The sequence below is a fragment of the Crocodylus siamensis genome, chromosome 1 (genome assembly GCF_052110815.1).
Source record: "Crocodylus siamensis isolate JL-2025a chromosome 1, ASM5211081v1, whole genome shotgun sequence".
Classification (NCBI taxonomy): domain Eukaryota; kingdom Metazoa; phylum Chordata; order Crocodylia; family Crocodylidae; genus Crocodylus; species Crocodylus siamensis.
This window is the reverse complement of record NC_143395.1, coordinates 123,583,167-123,609,943: the sequence shown is the minus strand read 5'-3', so window position 1 is coordinate 123,609,943 and position 26,777 is coordinate 123,583,167. Positions and strand designations below refer to the sequence as shown.

Here is a 26,777-nt window from a genome sequence, read left to right as displayed (position 1 = left end):
GACTTCAATACTTCATCACCAGGTTTAGAGCATGTGAGCAGGAGTGGGAAGGCAGTGCGTGCTAACCAGCAGGTATACCTGGTAGTACTAGGATGCACTGTAAATCTACCCTGAGAACCTGGACACAAGACATATTTATATCAATGTTCATTACACCTGGATCTTTGGCAGAGATCAGAAGCTATTCCTCAGTATGTGCACACAACAGGCAGCCATTACTGTGACTTGCTGCTAGATGCCTGAGCAACAGGTAACAGCTTGTTTCCCTTAATCACCTACCCAGGGATAAGCTATGGATATATGACACCTGCATAAATGGAAGTTACAATAGTACAGTTTTATTCCTGATTTTTTTCTCCCAAGGTAATTCTATGCTGAATTCAAGTAAACTACAGCAATGTAGGCTTGTGCACTGTGCATCACTTTTTTATACACTGGCATAAACATAGGATACTAGGCAAGAAAGGCTGGGAGGGACCCTGTGAGGATGTCTTGTTCAGGCTCCTGCTCAAGGCAGGATCATCTCCAGCTAAACCATGTGTGTTAAGCTCCTATCCAACCAGCTCTTGAAGATTTCCAGATATGAAGTTTCCACAACTTCTGTAGGTAGCCTGTTCTAATACACGAGCACACTCATTGTTAGATTGTTCATCCTAATCTAAATTTCCCCTGCTGCAGCTTCAGGCTATTGCTCCTGGCCTGGACTCTACAGCCACAGAGAACAGTCCATCTCCATCCTCTCCATAATCAACCATCAGGTATTAAAAGACTGTTATCAAATCACCCTTCAGTCTCCTCTTCTCCAAACTAAATAGCCCTCTTTCTTTCTGCCTGTCCTCATAAGTCTTGGTTCCCAGACCTCTAAGCATTTTTTGTCACTCTGCTGGATGCTGTTCATGTGTCATGTTCAAGGCCTTTTCCTTGGCCTTTTCCCAGCTTTGTGAGCCTGAATTTCCTCACATTTGTCAGTTCATGGTGAATGAAACAGTAAAAAGAAATCTCAGTAACAGGTAGGATACTGAACCAAAACAGTATAGAAAGGTAGATGTCAGAGAGCCCCCCCCCCCAATAGGACAGAGGAAACAAGAAAGAAGCAGTCCTTAACCATAGTAGTAAAATGAGGCTGGGATAAAAAGTTGTTTAAAAATCCCCCAGCATTAACAAAAGAGATGGCAGACAGAGATAGTTAATAAACCCTTTCCCACTCCAGCTCCAGTAAGAGGGAAGTGGGGAGAATTCATCACAATCATGAAGTAGAAAGTGGCAATAGACTAGGGCGGGAAAGGGTGAGAGAGAAACATGGAGCAGAGAGGCCTGTTCAGCTACCTTCTGCTTCACAGTAGGTGGTTAGATTTTCTAATATAGTTGTCCCATTTTCAACCCTAACTCCCCTCTTTCCCTTAATTACCTGTTATTTAAGAGATTACTTTGATTAAAGAAAAAATATTATGGAAATGCTTGAATTCAAACAATCTATACCTAGACCATTTTTTTTTTTCCAGTGAGGATGATTTAAAGACAAATTCAACTCTAGAATGGAAGCTGTATTACAACTTCATCTTCCAAGACACTGTTTCCTCTTTAATATATTTTCTAAGGATTCTGCATGCTATACCCCCTTCCTCTTAAAGAGAAAAACCCACAAGTGGTTTAAGTGCAATAGCTTCTTCTAAGTTAGTAGTTCACATTTGGCTCAGGTCAGTAGCAACAACCACTTTGTCCATATTGGTTGTAGCGTGACCTTTTAAAATGTGTAGGTAATATACTGACTAGATATGAAAATTAATGATCATATCACTAAATCCCAACTGGCAACCATATCCACAGCCCTGGCTGGGACACCAAAGGCTGAGTGGGCCTAGATAATAAAAATCTAAAGTAATGTTGTAGTGGTGGGCCTGAGGCTTAAAGGTACTCGTTGGTTGACTGCTCATATTACCCATTCTGTAGATCCACTGAGTTTGCTCTCCAAATGTTAAACAGTTCAGCACAGGTAATAAGTATCAAACTAACATAAGCCGGAGGGAGAGGGAAGGGAACATAACCAAGCCAATAGCAACTGAGTGGGTTAACCCGTTATGAACATGAAATCAGATTCTTCAATAACACAAAGCAATCACCAAAGTGAAGACTGTGATGAGAAGAGATTAAGTTCTAATTTTTAACATCTAAAATTAAGGAATAACAGAAAGCCTGAGAAAGGTCAAGCTTTACATTACAGAACAGTGTGTTAGGAAACCTTGAATTTACACACATTTATAAAAAGCTACATCCATGCCAACTCTTTTGTATAATGTAACTGATTCCCAAGTATCATTTTACAATTCTGATTAGGTCTTACTAAAACCTTGTTTATTAAATTGCTTTCTTTAGGCATGCATAGCTGCTAATTTGTTGCCAACTAAATCATGTATCATCTGAAAAGATTATATTGCAACAGTGAAACAACACTCTCGGGATTGTGCTTCATCTGAATTTTAGAATTAAAAGGACTAATATACAATTGTAAATTTCCTTCTAAAGGGGGGGGCAGCAGGAGCTTATACAGAATCAGTAAAATTCTAATGCAAAACAATTAAAGAGCCCTGAGTACCTAACATGCATACTCAGACACACATGGCAAGACTGAAACACTCAAAGCACTGGAGTGCCTTGTAACATTTTCAGAGCTATTCAAAAATAGTGAATCAGTATTGTTTAATAGACATTAAACAATGGAAGCTAAAATGCAAGGATTTTTTGTTTTAATTTAAAGACATTTGTCAGATAATAATGGAGAGATACCACTTTACATTTCCTTTATTTAAAAACATTCTCTTTGTAAAAGCCTATTTTAAGATATTTGTTAAGGAATTAACCCCCATAAAACTCCAAAGGAATGCTTCAATGCATTTACTAGAGCTTTAGCCCAAGCCTTTCTAACAACCTCCACAGAAAAAACTGACACATCTGGAAGTCCTTTAAGCCTAAACTAGTTTACTCAAGTTGGGGCGTATGTCCACGTTGATAGTCAACCATAAACCCTTCAACCATCTGCACAATAATCCCTTAACAACATCCCAACAGCAGCCCTTCTTAACCCTGAAACTCTGCTGAACTTCTCAACCCCACTGTAGCTCACCTCATCCCCTTTTCTGCAGCATGTTTGGAATTTACCCAGGCATAAATGTCTTGGGAGTTGGTTAGTAGCAATCCCACAATTTCCTGTTCTTTATTTCTGACCTAGTGACACCCCCCCACACACACTGCCTGTCTCGATAATTAATAATTACAGCCAAACTCAGAAAGCCCAGAAATTACACCCATTCCTAGAAGAGTTCTGCTTTGCAAATAAGCAACACAATGCGTGTGGCTTTGGTAGGGGCTAGAAAGTAGGATGTACACAAAGAAGGGCAACTCACATGACCTGGATTGGCAGAGAATGACCTTAAAGGTCAACCCTAAATATCGACATAGACATATTCTTAGAGCCTGGGCTCCAATTCATCTCTAGCTGTAACTGCCAACTTGCCTGTGTCTTCAGTGTAAAAAGTCATTTGCATTTTGCCTCAAGCATACGTATATAAAGAGTAAGGAATGCTGATCCTCAGTTTTTCCAGTTGAGCTAAAATCTCTTTTTATCACTCATTTTTATAAGGTCTCTCTTACAGGGTAGATGGTATTTTTGACTGCCTCTTTCCTGTTTCACTACTGCTTTATTTTTTTTACTCCTTGGATTCCCTCTAATTTTCCAACTCTTATGAGGACCTAAGTCAGACTGAGACAGGAAGACAGCAAAGCCACCCTCACCCTCTCAACTGGGGAAGATACTCTGGATTAACGAATGGCACTTCCAGAACCTGTTGGCCGAACCCAAAATATGGCACCACAAGCTCCAGGCAACTGCTCTCCTAAGACCATGAAACCTAGAACAGTAGTATTCTAGAAGAGTATGGATAAAAAATTCCTTGCATTCAAAAAACACTTTAATAATTACTATCGGGGCTCTTTTGTTCATCTGGGTGAGCAGTTTTTGAGGTGAGGGGCACACTGAGGCTGCTACCCCTGAATAATTTTTAATTAGAGTCTTCCTCCAATATTGCATAATATTACAATATTTTCTTCCAGCTGCTGAGAGTCAGAGACAGATCGCTATGTCAAAACCTATTTGGAATGTCAGCCAGAAGGGGTCACTTAGCAGCAAAGGGTCACTCACAAGCAAGGATGTTTCTAAATACACGCAGTCAAATTGGTAAAAATTCATGCAGGCAAACACCAAAGACTCAAGTTAGCAATTCAGTATCTCCCATTTCAGTTTGAGGTGTTGTTTATATTAAAAAGATATTATTGTATCAGATACTGTTTTGCATATCCTAAATAGGGATTGAAGAGTTGTATATACCATGTGTAAGATTTAGAAATGCACATTCTACTTAATGCCCCTTTAATAAAAGGTTTTGACTGGAAATATCAACTTAAAATCTAGACTAATACTATAAAGTCACCCTCTTCCCCCCCACTTCCCATTTTGGAAAATGAAACTGATATACAAGTGCTTTTGAGCGTGAAAAGTAAAACTGAAATTTCATCCCTCAAATTACTGCAAATCTTAGACAATATTTTAGGAGTAACAGAAAAAAATGCTGGAATTTTAAATTGACTGTGTCCTAGAGTAAGACATGGAAATAGATACTACAGCTAAAACTAAATGATCATTAGAACATTTTAGGTAGAAAGAATTAAACACTGAAAGTAAGAAATTACAGATTCAGATGGTTGTAATTCTTGTTCTGTATCCTTGCACATCAGTTTTTCTATGAAACATCTGCAATAGAAACAACTCCTCCAAGGAAAGCTTTAAATAAAATAAGTGTTTGTTTTTTTTCTAAGTAATATGCAGAAAATAGTTAGTGGTAAGTAGTAAAAAGACAAGTATTATCAAAATGAGACCTTGTTTCTTTTTAAAGTTAGTCTGTTTCTGCAATTTGTTTCCCATCTAGTCACAATCCTCAGTTTGTGGCCTCATAATTAAGAAACATGAAATTGCAATGCTACGAACCATGCTAGAAATGTTGGTGTTACTTGCTTTACGTGTATATGAACTTAAGATGATAAGAACTGATTTTATTTCATTATGCTATAAAAGGTTGAAGCAATTTTTTTCCAGGGTTTTTTTTCTTTTAAAATTTTCTATGAGATGTTAAAATACTGTAAAAGAAGGAAAGAAAAATTACCAGGCATTTTTACACCCAGAGAAATCTGATACTGCTCTTTACTGACACTTAACAATTCATTAAAGCAGTCATTTTTCCTACCATTTCCTACCATCCCATCCCACTTTTATCAAAACAAATGAACTTATATGAGTAACAGTATTCATATACATTAATTATAAATGAAATATTAGAACACTGAAGCATTTATAGTTGTAACTGACTTTACCCTTGGCAAATTCCAATGAAAAATTCAAGCAATTTCTGTACACTTCACTTATCCAGTCAAGAAAAGAAGAATCTAAATTTTAACTAAAGGACTTGTAAGTCCCCCCTACTGGGCTGGGAGGGAAACAGGAGCTCCAGGAAATGCAGAAGAAGAGACTTTAAAAGGTGGAATTAAAGAAGAACATGGTAATGTGGAGAGACAGACAATTAAAAGGGGCTGAAGAGGAGATGTCCCTTTTTTCCCTAAGCCCTCCTACCTTCCCTAAGCTCCAGTCTGAACAAAGCCCTAAAGACAGGTGCTACATCCTTCTTTTTAGTCGGTGGCTTCATGCTGACTGGGTACCACGAGGAGATTCTTTCCAGCACCTGGCATCAGCCTCAAAATGGTACCCAGAAGTTTGGAGGAGTCACTGGAGGAAAAATCCTGCTGCTTCTTGGTTTGTAAGGGACAAACTTGTTCAAGCTGGAACAGGTTCACAAGAAATCTAAAAGGAGCCTCATGCAGGAATTGGGATTTCCTAATTTTCAAAATTGTAAATTAAAAAAAAAATGAGGGTCAGCTCCCAGACTCAGATCCACTCTCAGTGACATGAACTTCTCCAGGCTGCTAGCAGCCTCAGTGAATGAGAATGAACTTTCAGCCTGAACTTCTGGCTCCATAGCTGAAGAAATAGGATGGGAGGTGAGCAACAGTTGAGTATGATGTGGAATCCTGGCACTGAAAGATACTTTGGCAGCTGGAGAGAAGGAACAGCCCAGGAGGGTATAGTCATGGTTGTAAAGGCAGGGGGAAGCTACAGGGGAGGGGGAAGGGCCAAGGCATGAACACAGCAGCAGTCAGCTGGAAGCTAAGTGACCTGTACAAGGAAGATAGTGTCAGAAAGTGATGCGGGGGACAAGGATCTCATGGACTGCAGAATGCAGCACTTAGTTTAGGTCAGAGATAAAAATGTTACTTAACTGCAGCATTTACAAAAATATTTCTGGATTTTTTTAAAAGTCATCAACATGCTGTCTAGAAAGATGCGACTAAGATAGCCACTGCACAGAAATCAAGAGGATCAGATCAAATGCCTAACAGCAGAAAAGATATTACACTACTATAGGTTATTCCATAAATTGTGTTGGACTATCAGCTTTTGTAAAGCATTTGTGTGCTACAAGAAAAAGCAGTTACATCAGTAGCTTTCTGTCACTTACTGCTATTCTTAGTCCAATCAGTAGTTTCCTGGGTTAAGTAATTGGTTTAAATACTGAAGCCCTATTATGAAAGTACACTACCAAAATGCTGAAATGTTTATCATTACCAAGGAATTTGTAACTAAAGTTTAATACAACGAAGTCCCGAGGAGCTTGTCTACATGAAGAGGGGGAAAAAAAGTTAGAACATAATTATACCAGTGTAACTGGCATCTTGCAGACTTTGATATAAAAAGCAGCTTCTCTTTCATTCTGCTTTTATTTCTAAAGCAAAATAAACCAGGGAAATGCACTCAGTATCTCCATAAGCCTTCCATGTGTAGACAAGTCCTAGCTGATTAGTCCATGTAAAAGTTCCAACAAAATAAATTAACACTAAACGTGCATAATCACATAAAACACTTAAAATTTCCTGCATTTCTGATATTAGTCTTCTCCGCAAATGCTTTTCCCTTAAAACAGGAATAATTCTTTAAATTATTCCTCTGGTAGTGAAATCATAAACTAACACTTTGGGAGATAATCACAGTCAGTCACTCTCAAACAGATTTAGGTCCACATAGTATCAAACAAGTAATGAGAAACCAGGTATAATGAAGGAAAAAGGTGCCGTTTACACATTTTTCTGTTAGGCTCACACCTCATGCAGTACACTGCCAGCTAGTTTAAACAGTCAGTGCTTCAATAATTTAGTCTCCATCCTTTTGACAATTTGATTCACACCTTATTTGCTACAAAAGTTAAAATATTTCAGTCGACCTTTACACGCACACATGCACGCAGTTAAATGCTTATTTGAAGAACCATGTCACTAGCTGGAATTTGAACAGCAACTACAGAATTTTTAGAATTTTTTCTTTCCCATATGTAACCATTTATGATATATGTGCTCTATCAAGTACATAAAACAAAAATTTCATCTGTGTTAACACACAGAGGCATGCATATGTATGCTCATTCACATGCACACGTACACGCAAAGATGCACTGCCAACACGTAGTTGAGATATATAAGGTTATAAGTAGCAATAATACTTTAATTTAGGGAATTTTTAATACCTTATAATAATCTTTACATTTCTCTGAGCTATACAGTTAAGCATTATTATGTCTATTTTGTACATGGGTAAATAGACTTCCTTGCCGTTTCCCATATTTAGAGGCTTAGGAAGAAGGGACAAGTGAAAGATCGGTTTGGACAGGCCCTACAGACACTGAGCTCCTTACCATCCATTCTCTAACACTTAAAAGATATAGCATACAGGACACTTATGCTAGACAGATCTGTGGTCTGACCTGCTATAGCATTTCTGATGCCTCTTTCAAAATGTGTTTTTTTTAAATGTATATAAATACATTTAGTGAACATTAAATATTTTCTCTTTTTTTGATAGAACAGGCATTCACACGTTTATTTCATGCTTTCCATGAGGCCCTGAAGAATTTTATCTTTAGGAAATACTTTCCACATACTAACTTGATTGTTTAGATGATATCTGCAATGCCTGTCCAATGAAAGCAGGCCAACAGTACACAGAGCAATTAATGAACCATACATCAAAATGGTATGACAGAATTTCGGCTGTTGTTATTTGCAAATTCAAAGCTTGCATTTGCATGTGCAAAGACAATGTGTGTAAAAATTAGTTCATATGAAAATTCAGCCAAATGTTTTGAAAGCTACAGGCCAGGACTCTAGCCCATTTTGTGCTTCACCTATCTTCTAATTGGGGATAACAACTTTCCCCCTACCACACAGGAGGACCAATAGGCTATAGCTATATTAATACTTGCATTTACAAAACCATAAAGAACATTATTTTCATTGTTACAAAGAAATTACAGAAATTAATATCCAGCGGTTTCACTACCATAACAACATTTTGTTTGGAGGAAACCTGGTCTTGTGAAAAGAGCAGTTCCATAAATGTAGATTATGTTGCCAGCTGTACCACAACCCCCCTGTGCAAATTTGGGTAGGATTTTTAGACTATTATTTTTCAGAGATGCTGAGTATTCATATAACCACTGAAGTCATAAGAATAGAGAACTGGAAGGGGCCTCCAAGAGTATGAGTCCAACCCCTACGACTTCACAGGCAACTATTTGTTCAAAAAGACTCACAAGATTTTTCACTCCAGCCTCCGACTTCTTTCATTTACCAGTCACAAAGCACTCTACTTAAAAAACAAAACAAAACAACCCTGCAACATGCCACAAGCAAAGAGCTGAGGATACAAAAACACCACCAAAAGAGTGTGGCAACTATAATGGTAGGAAAATATGCTCAGGTGATCCTAATTAATACGGTGAGAGTTATTTCATAGAATTCATAGACATTAGGGCTGGAAGGGACCTCGGAAGATCATCGAGTCCAGCCCCCTGCCCCAGGGGCAGGAAGTCAGCTGGGGTCATAGGATCCCAGCAAGATAAGCATCCAAATTTCTCTTGAAGGTGTTCAATGGAGGTGCCTGAACCACCTCCGCTGGCAGACTGTTCCAGACCTTGGGGGCTTGAACAGTAAAGAAATTCTTATGTCCAGCCTGAGACGGTCTTGTAATAGTTTATGACCATTCAACCTCATCATCCCTTGCGGTGCTCTGGTGAACAAATGTTCCCCCAGATACTGGTGGTCACCCCTGATAAACTTATAGGTGGCCATCAGATCACCCCTGAGCCTGCGCTTTTCCAGGCTAAAGAGCCCCATAGCTCTCAGCCTGTCGTCGTAAGGTCTGTTTTCCTGACCTCTGATCACGTGCGTGGCTCTTCTCTGGACTCTCTCAAGCTTCTCCACATCCTTTTTGAATTGTGGAGCCCAAAACTGGACGCAGTACTCCAGCTGAGGCCGAGTACAAGGGGAGAATGACGCCCCGGATTTGCCTGAGAAGCATCTATGGATGCAAGCCAGCATTTTTCTTGCTTTCCTAGCTGCAGCATCATATTGCAGACTCATGTTCATCTTGTGATCAATGATGACCCCTGAGTCTCTTTCTTCTGTAGCGCTAGCCAGCGTAGCACTGCCGAGCCTATAAGGATGCTGCAGGTTTTTCCTCCCAAGGAATGAGTAGATGTTGTGCATTTCTGAAAAAAAAAGAAATCAGGTTCTTGACCATCCAATATCACTTCTCAGTTCCTCCCTGTCCAGTGCCAGTGATGAGTGGCTAAACCCATTAATGTTTGTAAAGTGCTTTGAGAGTCTCAGATGCAAGGTGCTATAACAGTGCAAAGCATTATTACCAAGTGCCTGATGCTAACAATAAGGCCACACAGAAATATAAAAACGTGGATTTAAGAAGAAAACCTCAGAATAACTAACTCTTTTCTGCCAGATTCAAGTTTGATATCCACATAACTTGCACGATTATTTAGTTTAATAAATATTTTACGTTTGTTAGGAATAGAAAATATTCATTATTTTAACCCTTTCCCTACTGGCCCTCCTATTACTAGAAGACTTACTATCATCAGCTGTAACTTCTGATTTTCAGGAGTCAAGAAAAACTGATCCTGCCTCTCCTGACAAGGCATCCAGATCTTTTGCTAGATGTCTGAATAGTGACTTTGAAAATAAATTTAAAAATATTCAAGATTCCCTATGCATTTCCAAACTCTGAATCTGAAATGGCAGTCAAGATGCTACAGACTGCTCTACTGGGGATAGCAGATGGAGTAATCTAAAGAATTTAAGAAGAGAGGAGGTATGGAGTCAGTGGGGCAGACAGTAGAGAAGATGTGTATCCTAATTTTCAACCATGGTGTAGCTTGGTCTTACCATCTTGACACATTTGAGGATAACCTGATAGTTTGGTCCAGACCTATCTTGGCCCAGACCTACCTTGGCCCATGTATTTTAAGAAAGTAAAAATCCCAAAAAGTTGTATTACTTCGAGGAATTTTTTTTTTTTAATAATTTCACAGCCACCTGAAGCCTTTGCCTCCAAGACTTCCTTTCTCTCTTCAAGAGGACCTCAATGTAAAGTAATATAAATTTGATGAAAAGCACTGCATCTGGTTATCACCATGGTCCATGGCCCTACTGTTTACAAGTTCCAGAAGATAAGTGAGGGGTGATTAGAAACCTCAGATCAAGGGGTATAACAAAAAAAAAAGATCAAATTGTTAACAGACTATCAGACCAAAGAACATTTTTAGAACAAAAAAGGATACAGAATATTTGAAAAGCCATTTGAACTTTTTAAAAGTATATTACTTACCTCTAGTTTTCTCTCCTCTGTATTTGAAATATCAGTGTTTGGACCAAGAGAAGGGGAGGAAGTTAAAGGGCGCCTCTGAAAAGGAGAATAATTTAGGCAACCTTCTGATCAGTGTCTGATTTTAGAACAAGACCAGTTCCTTCAAGAAGACCAGTAAGCAGAAGAAAGATCCAAAAGTTGGCAAAATTTATATTTTCCCTTGACATCAGTTCAGCTATTTAAGCATGATAGAAAAAAAACTTGACAGTACCTTAAAATGGGCCTTTCCTGAAACAGTGGGCAGAGACAAGGGACAGAAAGAAGCAGCAGTCAAGGTCTCTGTTTTTTCAAACCTAAAGAATTACCTTCAAAGGCAAAACAATGTGTCTTCTGGGACTATTCTGAAGTATAATAATTGTTCCCCATATAGAATTAAAGGAGGAAAAAAGTGATAAAATCTGAGAAAGATTAACTTCGCAGTTTTCTTTCTTATTTAAAAGGCTGTTTTCAGTGAAGTTTGAGTTACTTTTCACTATTTAAAGGTATAGCAGAAAAAGTTTTTTGAGTTTTGAAAAGAACTGCTTATATCTGTGAAATGACTTAATTATAAAAGGTAGGACTGCACCCTTTTTTTTTCCTCCCTGGACATATGATGGAAAGTGAAACAATTTCTTAATGTACTCTATGCACAGCATTAACATACTAAGAAGAATCTTGAAAAAGGTGGTGTAGTCTAAAATGTCTAAGTTTTTGGAACAAGGATTAGGTCTTCCTGTGCATAAAATACCTTAGCAGCACATGTTACCTGAGGTTTTTACTTAAATGAAACTCTGATCTGCTATCAGTAGAGGTGGCTATGTTGAGTTGCTGAAGTAGCTGGCTGCTGAATACTCCTCCCCTCAATCATTCTACCCCTTAGCAACACTGATGTTCCTGCTGATTCTCTGGAGTACAGAACAGAACAAAATATAGGTCAAAAGCAGGGAGGAGTACAAAGAACAGGCAGAAGCCTTCTCCTTCTTCAATGTATAGTTGTATTACCTCATCATTACCTAATTCTACAGTGGCAGAGGGCTGAGAAAATATGGTACGGTCCCACATATCTCATTAATTTTAAGGGACATAGGGGAAGAGAAATGGAGACAGAATTACAGAAAGAAACAATATTTTGAAAGACAAAGGAGAACCAAAAAAAATCAGAAAGAAGATAATACAATAGGTGTATGTGGGAAGGAAGGAAAAAAAAGAGGGGATCACCAACAACAGGCTTTTATTGCCTTCAAAGGGAAAAGAAGGCAGAACTTTAGAGCCACCCTAGCCCACTGCAAAACTGGCAGAAATTCTGTGGACTAAAGATACAAACCAGATAAATGAACACCCTGTCCTTTCCTCAAACACACTAACAGTCCATTCTCATTTTTCCTCAATAGTAACGCATGAGATAAGAAGAGACTTCTGGAGTCACAGATGAGATGGGTCATCGGCATGGCCACTGGAAAAACGGAAGGGTAACTCATAGCCTGGATGAACATTCAAGCTTCTAAGCTTTTTTGAGCAGGCACTTTGTTATATTTTGTACAGTGTGATCAGTGCCTCCGACTGGATTCCTAGGCACTACCCCAATAAAAAAAGAAATTTTAACAAGTGTTTAGGCCAGGGCTGTACAACCTCTTAGCAGCCAGGGGCCACACACCCTGCAGGCTGGGGCCACACACACTGCACTGAACACACAGGCACTACCCTCCCTAGCCACTCACCCATCCCCGCTACATCAGGCACTTGGATGCTTTCCACTCCCTGCACAGGGTACAAAATTGCCCTTCTCCCCTTTTCTCCCATATGGGCACAGGTGTCCCAGCCCTACCTTTAGCCCCTGGGACCAGGCTCCTCCAAGCACCACAAACTGTACTACATTGTTCTGAATTCACAACAAATACTCCAATATTCACCAGCATTCACAAACAAACAGCTGATGTCTTACTGTCCTAGATCCCTGGTTTAATTGGAAAATTGTCTCTGGAAATTTATTTTAAAAGTTGACAATTATACAACACTCTAGGAATTGCATGAAAATCATTCCTACAACATGGGCTTCAGCAACAGGCTGTTCTCTGCCCTAACCAGCCCTTCCTCTGCAGAGGAAGCACTAGATTCAATTGAGAGCTTTACTTCTGAATGACTTAAAATTATGGGCTTTTTTGGTTTGGATTTTGGGGTTTTTTTATATTACAGTTAAATCTGAGATTGCTATTCATGTCAAGCCTGTAAATGATAGTCTAGTTAGGGAGGTTATTAGAAAAAATGGGTTTAATATTAAAAACACCACAAAATAAACTTTAGCACTAAAATATTGTCACTATTTTTTACAGAACAAATATACTTTACCACAATCAAATTTCCAAGACTTCTATAATGCAGCAACAGCTATGGCCGATCCAGAAGAAAATTTTATTTGCACCATGACCAAGATTACAAATGAATCAATACATGTTAACTTCATGATTTCAGGAAAGAGAAATAAAATAACTGCATGTGGCCAGTATGTTTTTACTGAGAGTAGAGTCTATTGATGAAATATGCAAACTAATACACAGAACTTAAAAGACAAATTTCTTTAAAATACCCAAATCAGCAATGTTTTCTAATATTATAAATCAGATTCTTCATAGAATGGAAAGGGAGAAAAAAATAGCTTCAAACTATTATGAATGGTAAAAGGGTAAAAAAGAAAGCATTGTTTGAGGTACAGCTAAGCAATGTACAAGTAAGAGCTACCACTTGAAATAAATAAAGTATCCCCCAAACTTCTCTTTTTACAGTTGTTTTTTATAGCATCCAGATCAACACCTTATCTTCTCACTGGATTATTCCATTCTCTGAAAGGTAGAAAAGCTGCTTGTCTGTATATACTGCCTCCATGTGTTATCTATATGCATTCCATTTGAATCCAATTTCCTTGCATTACCTCTGCCCAGGTCAGGGATGAATGGCTGTCAAATTCCCTAAGGAATAAAAAGAAAAACCCTTTCTTCCTGAGGCAGCAAGTTTCAATTCACAGAGCACATGGCTAATCTACATATGTGAAGGTCATGGCACTTCAGTCAAAGAGGTTAAGAATGGAACAGCTCACGTAAGGGGCTGTCTTAAACATCTTGGCGTGGTGCCCAACAAGCGAGATTGTTGAAAAGCAATAGATAGCTTCTGGCAGCAGCGAGGAGAAAAATATTTTGATCATGTGATGCCATGCAAACTAACTAGTTTGCTTCATGTGTGAAACTTTTACAGACACTACAAAAATGCCATTTATAATTAACTCCAGATTCCAGCCTCCCCTCCTTGGCTGCATCACACACCTCTCAAAAAATCTAAACAGCAACCTAACATTATTTGAGGATGCTCTTTCCTAAAATCCACAAAAATTAAAAAAAACCAACACAGACAACATATAGCCAACTGGCACTTACCAATATATTGGGGGTGAAATTCACCGGCAATAAACATGGCAAGAAAAAAGTATTTATGCCACAGAAATCTACTACATCTTTTTGGTTGTTGGTTTGTTTGTTTTTAAAAGGAACAACTAAATAAAATCAATTTTTGTCAAGCAAAATTGGTGTCTTATTGCTGCAATGTGACTGAAGTTCTCTCAAATCTGGTGCCAAACATTTTTATTTTTCAGAATAAATTCTTGCTAAACAGCAATCGATTCAGTTCATTTTACATAACCTCCTGTACACCCATTCATTGCCTTTTGAAAAGGTGTTATTTTTTTTAAGGACCTATTCTACTATATTCAGAATTTTTGCTTAAGCAGTGCTGAATAGGATCACAAAAACAAGCAAATTACTTTCTGCAAACAAACTTGACTGAATGTAAAATAAAACCTCAGTACTTAGTATTTCATGTAAACAAAGAATATCCAAAAACACTTGAGACAAACTGTTACACATGGAATACACAGATCCAACCATATTTCCATTTGAATCAAGAAGTTGCAAATAAAACCAGCAAATTCCTTAGACGCTGTCAAAACAAACCTCCTTATCTCTATTTTTAACCTTAAAAGAATACCATTTAAGAACTACAATTCCCAGTCTTGTTTTCAAAAGAAAATTTCAGAGTTGACATTTCAATACCTCACTTACAAATAAATAAGCCTGACAATCTAACGAACCAAACAATCAATCTGAAGGACAGCTATCTCAAATTCTTTCCAAGAAAGAAAAGTAATCAATGCGCAATCCATCTTCCCCCCTTCTCAGAAAATATGACAATTGGCTAGCAGAATTATGCTAATATAGAATTGAATGATACTTTGCATTTAAAAAGCACCTTGTAACCAAAGAACTCAAAGCACTCTATATAAACAAGTAAATATTACCTTTGCTTGTTATATGGGAAATTTAAGTTAAACAAATATAAAAGAAACTCATAAATGATATCAGGATGGTGAAAATGTCCCAATTTCACCACCTTTTCAATTCTACCTTTCTAAAGCTTTGCCACATACTCAGAAATGGTCGCATTTACTGCTGATTTAAGTAGGCACTACTCCTCCCAAGTTAGTGGGGTTACACAAGACTATGCATTAGGAATGGAACTTCAAAAGCACAAGTATTTTTTAAATGGTGGTTTCTTGACAGATTTTTTAGACCTGATTTTCTTTATTGCCTTCATCAAGAGCTGCCTCAGAACTGTATTTAAAGGTTCGCTTAAGCCAATTGCCATGCCAAGGTTTGTACTATAAAAGAATAGTCTTCTGCACATCAAATGCGTAAATCTGAACGTCCTTAATTATAATGCGACCAAATAGTCCTTTTAAGGCTAGTCCGCACTTCTCAACCTTTGCTAGCAGAGTTAACCTGGGATCGCTATACCAGTAAAGACCCCTACAGAAATCCAGCTTGCATCAAAAGGGGGGAAAAAAGGAAATGACTATTTTGCCAATATAGTACCCTAACAATGTAAGTTAAAACAACGAAAAGATTCTGGTATAAAACACATTTACATTGGGGAAAGCAGGGTGATTTAGCATAGCTATATAGGCTTGAGATTTATTTCACACTTGTAACCAACACAGCTTTAGCAGCAAAATTTGCAGTCGGACCTGGTCTTAGTTACACCGCTCATTTTTAAAGGCCTTTTAAACTGATTCAGCAACACAGCTGTGAAATGCTTCTGATCCTTTGTGTATAGGCAAAGCTGAATCATGTTATAACACAGACAAGAGATACCATGTTATAAAGCAAACTCGCAAAATGGTAAATTTACTTTGCATAGGGAGTACTTTAAAATCCAGTTATAATAGGGCTCTTAAGGAAAAAAATCCCATATACTATGATTAACAACACCAAAAAAATAAAGGCTGAAAAGATCTTACTAGTAATGAAATGATGAATAGTTTTCACTAAAAATATATTTTGGTCAGGATAAAATTGCTCCTTTTCCCCTATTTTCAGTAAATAAGGAAGAAGGAAAACAAAAGTGATAGAAAATACAAGTAACAAGCAACCCCCCCCACCCCACACATAAATATATTTTTCAAAATAAAATATTTTAGTAACGAGCTGAAGCTGGATTTTTTCCTCCCCCATTAACCAACACTTGCATTAAATTATTTCACCATCAGACACTGACAAAGAAAACTACAAATGTCTCATATCAACAACTTGAGAGAAGGGGAGTCTGAATTTTTTATTATCAATTGCATTTTGGACCACTTAATATAAATATAAATTCAATACTGTCCTTAATAAAATTGCCTATTCAGATTTAAGAAGTGAAACAAAGCAGGAAGGGTTGAGACAGAGGTACAAAAAAAGAACAGTGCTGAATTCTTATCCTCAAAGCCCTGTTTGCCAAGTTCAGAAGCATAAAAACAAGTAATATGCCTAAAATTAGATAATGGAGACTGGTAAACTGGTTATATCCTTCTACTGATACTAAATCTTAAAAAGTTGCAAAAACATGGTGATTTCCAAATAAGTAGTAACATGAAAGGTAGATAAAATGCTGGTATCTCTGTACTCAATGTAATTCCACAAGAATAGTTATGGAGCCAGGAAATCAATTCAATATCAATTGATTAGATACTTTCTGCTCATAAACTTAATAGCAGTCTCATCTTCTTAAATTTCTCCAGATTTGGTATTAGCTAAAAAGATTTGGCATACATATCAAGGCACCTTCCACCTACATTCTTCTTAGATGCTTTCCACAGCAGAAAGATTCAACAACAAATTTAAGAAAGATACACAGACAAAACTTTTGAACACCGTCTCTAGGACAGTAACTCTGTGCAAAAGAAATTCAAATTCTTCTCTGGGTATCTCCAAATGACCAATAACTTCAGAGCAGAACATACAAAGTTTGCTAGAAGGACAGGTGTTCAAGATGCTGTATATTCCCAAGATAAAAAGTCTGATCTGCGATAGAGCTCAATTTAACAAGTACAAAATTTCTAAAGTCAGAATAGAAGGCAAAGAAAAAAAAGAAAAGGAACAGTCTCATTTGCATCTCAGTTTAAAAAAATGAGATGGCTGCAGCCATAGCTAGCTACTTCAAGATTTTCTCATAGATGCTTGTCAAATAAAAATCTTTTTGTAAAAAATATAGTACGTCACCTATGACAAAAAGCTCCCTTGATTCTGCATTTCATCAAATTCCAACCTGGAACACAGGTACCATCACTTAACAGTTTTACTCTGAAAAGTAACTTCAAATTGTATACTGTGGGGTCCAATAGCCATTGTCTTACTGATATCTGTATACAATTTGTTCAGCTTACAATTAAAAGGCATTATCCTATCAAGGAGCTCCATAAACTCAGTGGTCTCTGAAAATCAACCAGGATTCTTTCCATTTTGTTTAACAAAAATGAATGTTCTGTGGTCCATACTAAGCCCTCACATATACCCATTCATAGTTACTGTGACCTCAGTTAAATACATACAAACCCAAAAGTTTTCCCACAGGCAATAATGAGAGCATGATAATAAAACAATACAAAATACAGACTGCTGAAAGAGAGGAACTATAATTCAAAATTCAAGATGACTATGCTAACATGAAGAACGAGTGTCCAGCTTCACAGAGTCACATTTGCCTTTCCTACTGCCCGAATAAGCAAAGTACGGATGTCTGCAAAGCTTAATATCCTGCTGAGGGAAAATTCTACTGTCTTTGCTACTGGGTCTCCTAACACCAATTTCCCTCCATAGGAACGATGGATTTTTAGAAGAGCCTAGTAATACGGGCACCAAAATTGGGTTCTGTCTATATATTACTAAAACAGTGGTTTCATTCCAACTGTGTCAATGGCTGTTTGACTTCAGGCATATCACTCACTCAGCACCTCACTTTCAAAATCTATAAAACAGAAATAATCACATCCACCTATAAAACACATTTGGATCAAAGAAGTGAAGCACTATTGTTACAGTTAAAACTGGTCATATAGGAACTCATTACCTTGTATTTGTAGGACGGACTGTGTATGCAGAAATTCATCCCTAGTGTGATATCTCTGGTTTTACTGGGACTCAAAACAGGGATGAATTTCATCTTTTTTAGCTAAGAAATTAAGTTCCTAATGAATCCTAAAAAAAATGCAACTTTAGATTAGAAATCCAGCCACACAACAGAACAAGAATTTTTTTAAAGTATGCATATCGCAGCATTGTGCTAATACTTGAGAACTTGAGTGCGAAACATAATATGAATGTGTGAAATTGGCTAATCTATTTTTATTGCCCAAGATAAGAGAAATAAAGAGAGTAAATATAGTATCTGGGATACGGATATTGACATTAGATATTTAAAGATCTGTCAGTTTAAATAAATCAAAAAGGTATTTCTAGTAACAGAGATAAGAATTTGCTTTTAAGCATTTTTTTAAATCTGATGCTGTCTGTCCTACTACTATATCAGTTAGCTCGATGAGATTTTAATGAATTCATTTTACTTCCTGGAGTCAGTACTGTGCAATGCAATATAAAGCCAACAATGTTTGATACTCAAATATTTTTAATCTGTTTTCAAAGCAAATTTGAAAATCACAAAGGTATATTAGTAATTCAAGTTTGATTAGCTTAAGTACTCACCCAGTCCTACCAAAAGTGTATTTAGTACTATGTAAATAGCCTCAATATTTGGGGGAGGAGGAGAAAGGGGAGGAGGGAATCTTATTTTTTCAAATCTACTAATCACAATGCTAAAATATATTCTGATATATTCTGGCAAGTTAACCTACCACATTTAAACACTACTGGGAGCTGAAATTCTCAAGCCTTGAGCATGCATTCACACTAAATGTGGTAACACTGCTTTACATACCCACAGATAATCATCTTTAAATGGGACATTTTAAAAAGGCATTGAAATGTAAGATTGTACCCATGTTCCAAAAAGGTTGAGGACACTAACCAAGGAATAAATAAAATACTGCTACTTAATATGTCAGTGAGAATTTTGTAACACCCAAAGTTAATGTTATACGTTTCTTGGACACAGAAATAAAAAATAAATAAATAAATAAAAACAGGCCTTTCCATGCCTCCTAAAAACTTGTTTTGCTTATTTAGATTTTCATCTAATTTTGCTGTTTGTTTTTAAAAACACTGTATTTCAAATTAAACAGTAACATTAGGTAGACTATGCTTGACAATGAGCTTAAGCAGCTGGCAATCTTGATTTTTTTTAAATTATATGCATCCAAAGAACATGACAACAGAGTAAATGCATTAGTTTTTCTTCCCACAAGCTTGGATTAGAATACTAGAAAAACATTAATTGACTACTCAGCTGTAGAAGTCTAATGTGAAGGAGAGGATAATACAAAATATTGCACTACTCTTTACTTACTGTATTTTATACACAGAGTCCTGCTGTTCAATTTGTACGTTTAACCACTACCATAGAAACCAATAACTGAACACCAAACCACAAGGTGTCAAATATATAACTGCAATACATAAAGATGCTACTAATTGACCCTATTGCTATTTTGGGACAGAGAATGCATCTAGGAAACTGTTTTTGGATAAACATGCAGGGAAAAGGAACCTTGTTTTTCCATTAACATATTGAGAATCAGTGACCCATGGTGAGAGCTGTCTAATGGTCCCCAGACACAGGACCTCACCCTTCAGTGCTTATTACAACAAAACTCACATCTTAAAACAATGGAATTGGCACAAGAGGCTATTCAGAATCAGGCCCATTTGGAATTGGGATGAGTTGTGGGGCTGGAAAACAGGACACTCAGTAGTGGGAAAAAACCCCCTACAAATAAAAAAAAAGTTCTGATGCATGAATTTTTCTAACAATCAGTCTGTGTCCTGTGTAATCTAATACTCTTTGAAAAGACAAGTTCTCCCTGTGTAGGCACATACAATACACACCTAACCTAATGTGTTAACCCCCTATTATAGAACTTGACATTAAGAGTAGACAAAAGTCACACGACTACAAATATTTGGATTATATATTGTCAAGTAAGCACTCAGTAATCAAATGGCTGACAAGATGTCATTACTCCCGCTTAACTTATTTACAACCAAAATAATTTTGTAGTATGAATAGTATCCAGGTGCTTTGCATATTTGTGCTTCTTCCTTTCTTCAGCTTCTTCTTCAAACTACAAATCATACCTGTTAGGCGAATAGATCAATGAAACTGAAGTAAAAAAAAATCCTTAAAATAACTGAATGAGTTAAGCAGAAATTCTCTCTCAAAGCAAAAATCTTCTGCCCTGCACATTAAGAAAAATAACCTCCCAGAGATAGCAGTGTCTTCCATAGCCATTTCAGGCTTGCCTCCCACTCCCAGGGCAATAGTTTTTACATGTCCTCGATCCAATCATAACTTGCATTACAGACACATGATAAGACACATTTTTAATTACACACACCCATGCATTCAACATGTGAAACAGAAAAACATCACAGACATTAAGCTCAAATGCTACATTAAATGTTCCATTTCACACATGCTAAAAATGTACAATTTCAGCACTCATTAAAGGTACCAGAAGATATACGTGCACGTGTGCTGGTCTCTGTCTATGCATGTTAATATTAACATATATATGTTTACTAAATATTACTTGCTACCAGTAACAGAAAATTATCATTTTCCATTTGATACAAAGCTTTTATTTTTTTTAGTAACCACCGATTTGAATCTAGCTAAATTTCTATTCATTATATATTATAAACTAGTCTGATGATAGAAGTAGGAACAAAAGGAACAAAAACACTGATGCCATTTTTAACAAATATAATGGGGAATATCAAAGAACAGCATCTTGCCAGCCTCTCTTTCACAAGCCACAACTTACATATTCTAAAGGTACCTAAAATAAATTTCTAATTGTGAGACAAAACATAGACCTATAAATATATATAAAAAATATATATTTCCAAGGGTCACACTGAGAACATAATGAATGAATTTACTCTCAATTCCAATAATAAAAACCCCCCACACTGGTAACAATTTCTGCCATGAAGAAATAGCACATACACCTACATATGTCCCCGTACATTTTTCTTAGCTTTTACAGCTATAAATGTTATACTACCTACATTTTAAACCAAGCTGACAATGCAAATCTTTTAAAATTAATTATGTAAGGTTATGTATATGAAGATTCAAAACTTTATGATATCTTATGACCCTTTTCACCAAAGTGTATTAAACAGGGGAAAAAAATAACCTTACGAAATCCTTATCTTTCCATCAGGAACAGCTGGGGAAAAAATGCAATAGAAAGTAAAAGTAGGACAATTGTAGTCTGCAGACAATAGACAAACACCTTTTTCTATCCATGCAAGGCCACATCATTATTATTAAATTAAAATTAGTCCATCAAGCAAGCAATATCTTCTCTACGACACGCTTCTTTCTTATATAGTAAAATCCAGGTGGCTGTTATCCTCAGAAGTGTACATCTTTGCTTATTTCTATACAGTATTTCCAAATTTGGAAAAGCTGTTAAAAAATTAGCAACTCTTAATAGCAAAACCTAGTTGAGGAGGAAAAGAATCCACAAACCTTAGGTGCGTTATTCCTTTTAAATACAATTTATTTTTCTGTAGGAAAAGCAAGCATAATTTCATTTTCTGTACAGAAAAATAATTAAATGATGAAGTTTCTTGCTGCACCACAATTCAAATTTAAAACCTTTTTTTTTTTTTAAATGACCTGAATTCATTACAGGAAATAAAACAGACGGATTGCTTGAATGGCTTTTTTCCTCTTTGTGTAACACGTGATATATTTTCTGATATAGGTGCCACAAACAGACAGAACACACACACATACACACAAATGATTACCAACATCACCAGGGTTAAATATAAAAAATAAATCAAGAATATACTAGACGTAAATTAGAATTAAAAATATCTAGTCTCTTTTGACATTTCTATGTTAAAATGTTTAGCAGGACCCATAAAGGTTTGTTCGTTAAGTACCACTTGATGGAACTGAACTCTCATCAAAACCATGCTATTAAAAATGCTGTTATATCAAATCTGATTAATGCAAAATGCGCACACACAAATCTAAAAACAACGCCCAGGGGGAAAAAAGTCACCTAACAACTGTATTAAAAATAAAGAAGATACTGCTAGCTTTCCACTATGCTGTTCACAGGCATAATTTCTGTCGATCCACATGTAACCTCCACTAGGTAGATACGGTTGCTCATTATTTCGGCTTCTTCTAAGAACGTTTAACCTTGCATCTGTGAGCGCTACTGCTCAGTTATTATTTGTGGCAAGAATTTTTGTGACTGTATTGCTCAGCACTTCTATTTACATCAGCAGTGCTAAATGCCCAATGGTGAGAGAGGAGCCAATCAGATGGCAGATTAGATGTCAACTCAGAGGCAGCTGTCTGGAGACTATTACAGCCAGTTTACCTCCACAATTCAAATTCCAAACCTTGCAAAGGAGATCAAGTCACTCTTTAGGTTCAGACTGCTAGCAAGAAACACCAAGAGTGCAAAGCTCTTCCTAATCAAGCCCTCGACTTTGGAGGAGGACAAAAAAATAGCCAGCTATATAGAGCATCCAACAATCATCTACTATCTATTGATTTAGTAATATATTGGATTTAGCTAATCAGTCGCCTGCATTCGTCCAAACAAGCAGGGCTTTCAGGGGCTAGGCCTGTTTCTACAAAGCAAGAACTCTGCTGCTCTAATTGGGGACCATGCATGCCTGGACGGGCACGGCTCACTCCAAACACCCCCCACACTTCTACCAACGGGTTATTCTTGTTGCGGGGAGCAGACACGCGCACACCAGCGAGGTCCAGGACAGATCTCGGGGCGGATCAGGGGACCCTCGCCACTACGGCACGCGCGTTTTGAGCCGCCAGAAGGAACCTGGCAGTGTTTGGAGCGCCTTCCCAACAATGAACTCATCTGGGTAAAAAGGCGAGGACAGAGCTCTTTGCTCTGGAGGGGGTGGGGGGAAGAAAGAGACATAATTAAGAAAAAAATCCTGATGGAGACTGATCAATATCTGCTCCCGGGTACTGCTGGGGTGGTCAGACAAGCAGCCACCTTCCCTCTGCATCCGTTCTCCCACCCTCCCCACCCCACTTAGGGCCTGGGGCCCTGCAATCCCTGGCTCAAAGCAGAGGGCAAAGGCTTGGTGTCTTGAGGGGAGGCACAAATAAGCTGGAAGAAAAGCGACACAGCCCACGGCCTACATCCAGCCCACCACTGAGGCCCCCCCCCAGCCCAGCCAGAGGCAGGCATGGGGACACCCCCTTGCCATGGAGTTAAGCAACAAGAAACCAAGCCGGCAAGGAAATCGGGGCTCCTGCCACCCGCCCACCCACCCACATGCGGGAGGGGAGGGGGCCCCTGGCCCTCACCCTGCGGTTACCTGGGTCCTGCTGAGGGGCTGAGCGGTGCTGCCCGGGCTCATGGCCGGGTGGCTCCTTTGTTGCGCCGCTGCCCAGGCCGGGCTGGCCGCCCCGTACTGCGAGCCCATGTCCTTGGCCAGGCCCATGCCCGCCGCTGCCTGCTGGCTTCCGGGGGCCGCGGCGGCCGCCTGCGCCTGCGGCTGGGGCGGCGGGGCGCCGGGGCTGCTGTAGTCGGCGTAGCCGCTGCCGTAGCTCCTCATCATGGGGCTGGGGGACGTGAGCAGCTGGTTGAGCGTCGGCGTGGCCCCGGACGGGTGCGGGCTCTGGCTGGAGAAGCGCTGGAAGCCGCCTCCCGCCGCCGCCGCCTTCCCCAGGCCGCCCGCCGCGCCGGGGCCCAGCATCACGCCGCCGCCCTGCTGCCGGGGCGAGCTCAGCACCCCGTACGAGCCCGCATACGCGCCGCCGGCTCCTCCCGCGCCCGCCGCCGCCGCCGCCGCGCCGCTGGCCCGGCCGTAGCCGGGGTAGTGGTTGTACTGGCTGTTGGCGAAGCCCTCGTGGGAGTTGTGCAGGGGGTCCATGCCGCCGGGGGCCGCCGCGGGGTGCATCAGCCCCATCCCGGGGCTTTGTTGTCCGCCATGTTGATCAAAGCAAGGCCCGGCGCGGCCGGCGGCGGCGGAGCTGCTGCTGCCGCCGCCGGTGCCCGGGGCCGCGCCGGGGCCGAAGTAGGCGCTGAAGTCGGCGCCCAAGCCGCTGCCCGCGCCGGGGGGAGGAGGCGGCGGCGGCGGCGCTGGCTGCTGCGGCGGCGGCGGCGCTGGCTGCTGCTGCTGCGCGCCCAGCGCCGGGTGCTCGTAGCGCGGCTCGCCCAGCTTCTCCTCCTCCTCCTCCTCCTCCTCCTCCGGGCCGCCTTTGCTCAGCAGGGGCGGCGGCGGCGGCGGCTCGGCCTGGGCGCCCCCCGCGCCGTCCTTGCCTCCATGTTGCTGCTCCATGTCTGCACTGGGCTGCGCAGCGCCGCTCTTCTGCATGGCATGGTGCGGAGCCGCCGCCTGCTGCTGCTGCGGCGGCGGCGGCTGCTGTTGCTGTTGCGGCGGGAAGGCGCCGAGGTGGTGGTGCTGGTGGTGGTGGTGGTGGGCATGGTGCAGGGCATGGTGCGGGTGCAGCGCCTCGCTGCCCTTCAGCTTGTGGTTGGGGAGCAGCCCCGCGTCCATCGGGGCCGCGCCGCCGCCGCCGTCCTTGTCCGCGTTGTTGGCCGTGCCCAGCTCGGCGCGGTGCTGCAGGACGCTGCCCAGGCCGCCGCCGTCCCCGGCGCCCAGCATGGAGCCCCCGCCGCCGCCCGCCGCCGCCGCGCCGCGCTCCTGGCTCAGGCTGCCCGGCAAGCCCGGCGCTTTGCCCTTGCTGTTGTTCGCCCCCGCCGGAGCCGCTGCCACTTGCGCGGCCATGATCATGGCAACATTGCGAGGCCCGGCGAGGAGGAGGAGGAGGTGGGGGTGGGGGGGAGCCGCACAAAACGGAGAAGAAGAAGAAGAAGAAGAATTAAAAAACGCAGCAAAGGAAAGAGACGGGCTCCGGGGAGGGGACCCGCAAACGCCCGCCGCCGCACACGCGAAATTTACCGCAGCTCCCCTCCCCGCGTGTCCGGGGCGGCCGTGGGTCCGTGCCTGCTCCGGCTGCCTCCCTCGCTGCTGCTGCTGCTGGAAGCAAGCGGGGGTGGTGGTGGGTTTCTTTTTTTTTTTTTTTGAAGGGGGGGATTTTTTTTTCCTTTTTTTTTTGTTGGTTGGGGTTTTAAATGAAACTTTTTTTTCTTGCCTTTTCCTCCCTCACCCGGATATGGGGAAATACACGTCTGACTGAGCCGCTCCGGCCCAGCATGGCATGGGAGAGCGAGCGAGAGAGAGAGAGCTCCGACAACTATTATCCACTTCTCTCGGCCTGCCGCCGCGCGCCTGGAAAACGCGGACTGGACTTTCCCTCCCTCCTGCGCCGCCGCCGCCGCCGCCGCACGCGGGGAGGGCAGGAGAGGAGAGGATGCCACCTCAGGAGCCCCGCACCTTTCTGGGGAAGGTTGGGCTCCCCCTTTCTCTTTATTTTTTTGCCTGGCGAGGACCCCAGTGTTAGAGAGAGGGAGACAGAGAGGGAGTGGGGACCCTAGTGTTAGAGAGAGAGGTGACCCGAATTTTAGGCAGAGAGGGGTAACCCCAGTGTAATAGAGAGAGGTGCCCCTACTGTTATCGAAAGGTGACCCTAGTTTTAGAGAGAGAGGTGACCAGTGCCATGGCGAAGAAGTTTGGCACGTGACGCAAAGCCCACAGTGGCAGCCCGCCCTTGCCTCATGTACAGATCCAGGGGGCACATGTCCCCTCATGCTTGCCCAGGAGTGCATGCAGCAGCGAGAGCTGCCCTCCCCATGCCCCCTCCCCCCCAAATGAGCTGTTTGTGGCTCTGTCCTACCCTTGGCCTGGTTAAGCAGGGCCTGTTGGGATCCCCATCACTTTGGTGGCTAGGGTGGCCACTCTGCTCAACGACTCCATGCTACAGCACTGGAGGTGACCCTAGTTTTGGAGAGAGAAAAAGAAAGGTGACCCTAGTATTACAGAGAGAGAGAGAGGTGGCTGTCGTATTAGAGAGGCAGGTGACCCCAGTGTTAGAAAGAGAGGTGACCCGAGTGTTAGAGATAATGAGAGAGAGAGGTAACCCTAGTGTTATAGAAAGAGAGGTGGCCCTAGTTCTAGACAGCGAGACAGGTGACCCTAGTGTAAGAGAGAAAAAAGTAACCTTAGTGTTAGGCAGAGAAAGAGGTGACCCTAGTGTGAGAGAGAGAGGTGACCCTACTGCAGGGGTTTGCAACCCTTTTTTCATTTGCACACCGATAAAAAATGTCAGATGGAGGTGCAGACCCCTTTGGAAGTTTTGAATGGAGGGATGGACGCCTTTGAATTGTAAGTGTGTGGGTATTCACATACTTTTAATTGATGGTAGTCATCTTTTACAGACCCCTTAGATTCCCAGGGCTCTGCAGACCACAAGTTGGAAACTAGTGTTAGAGAAAAAGAGGCAGAGAGGTGACCCTAGTGTCAGAGAGAGGGTG

At 40.8% G+C, this 26,777-nt stretch overlaps 1 protein-coding gene across 16 annotated transcripts in view; it reads right to left on the bottom strand.

The window, feature by feature from the left end:
* ARID1B (AT-rich interaction domain 1B) overlaps nucleotides 1-25,411 on the bottom strand; it is a 446,992-nt gene extending 421,581 nt beyond the window's left edge. For 15 of the 16 annotated variants that reach the window (XM_090041757.1, XM_090041776.1, XM_090041803.1 and 12 more), the window contains exon 1: nucleotides 23,716-25,284. In XM_090041757.1, coding sequence (XP_089897883.1) covers nucleotides 23,716-25,137 — 1,422 coding nt within the window. In that variant the 5' untranslated portion in view covers nucleotides 25,138-25,284. Of the gene's footprint in view, nucleotides 1-23,715; nucleotides 25,285-25,305 lie in introns of those variants that run through there. The other variant, XM_090041894.1, reaches the window with a different exon arrangement.
* Between the last annotated feature and the right edge of the window lie 1,366 nt (nucleotides 25,412-26,777).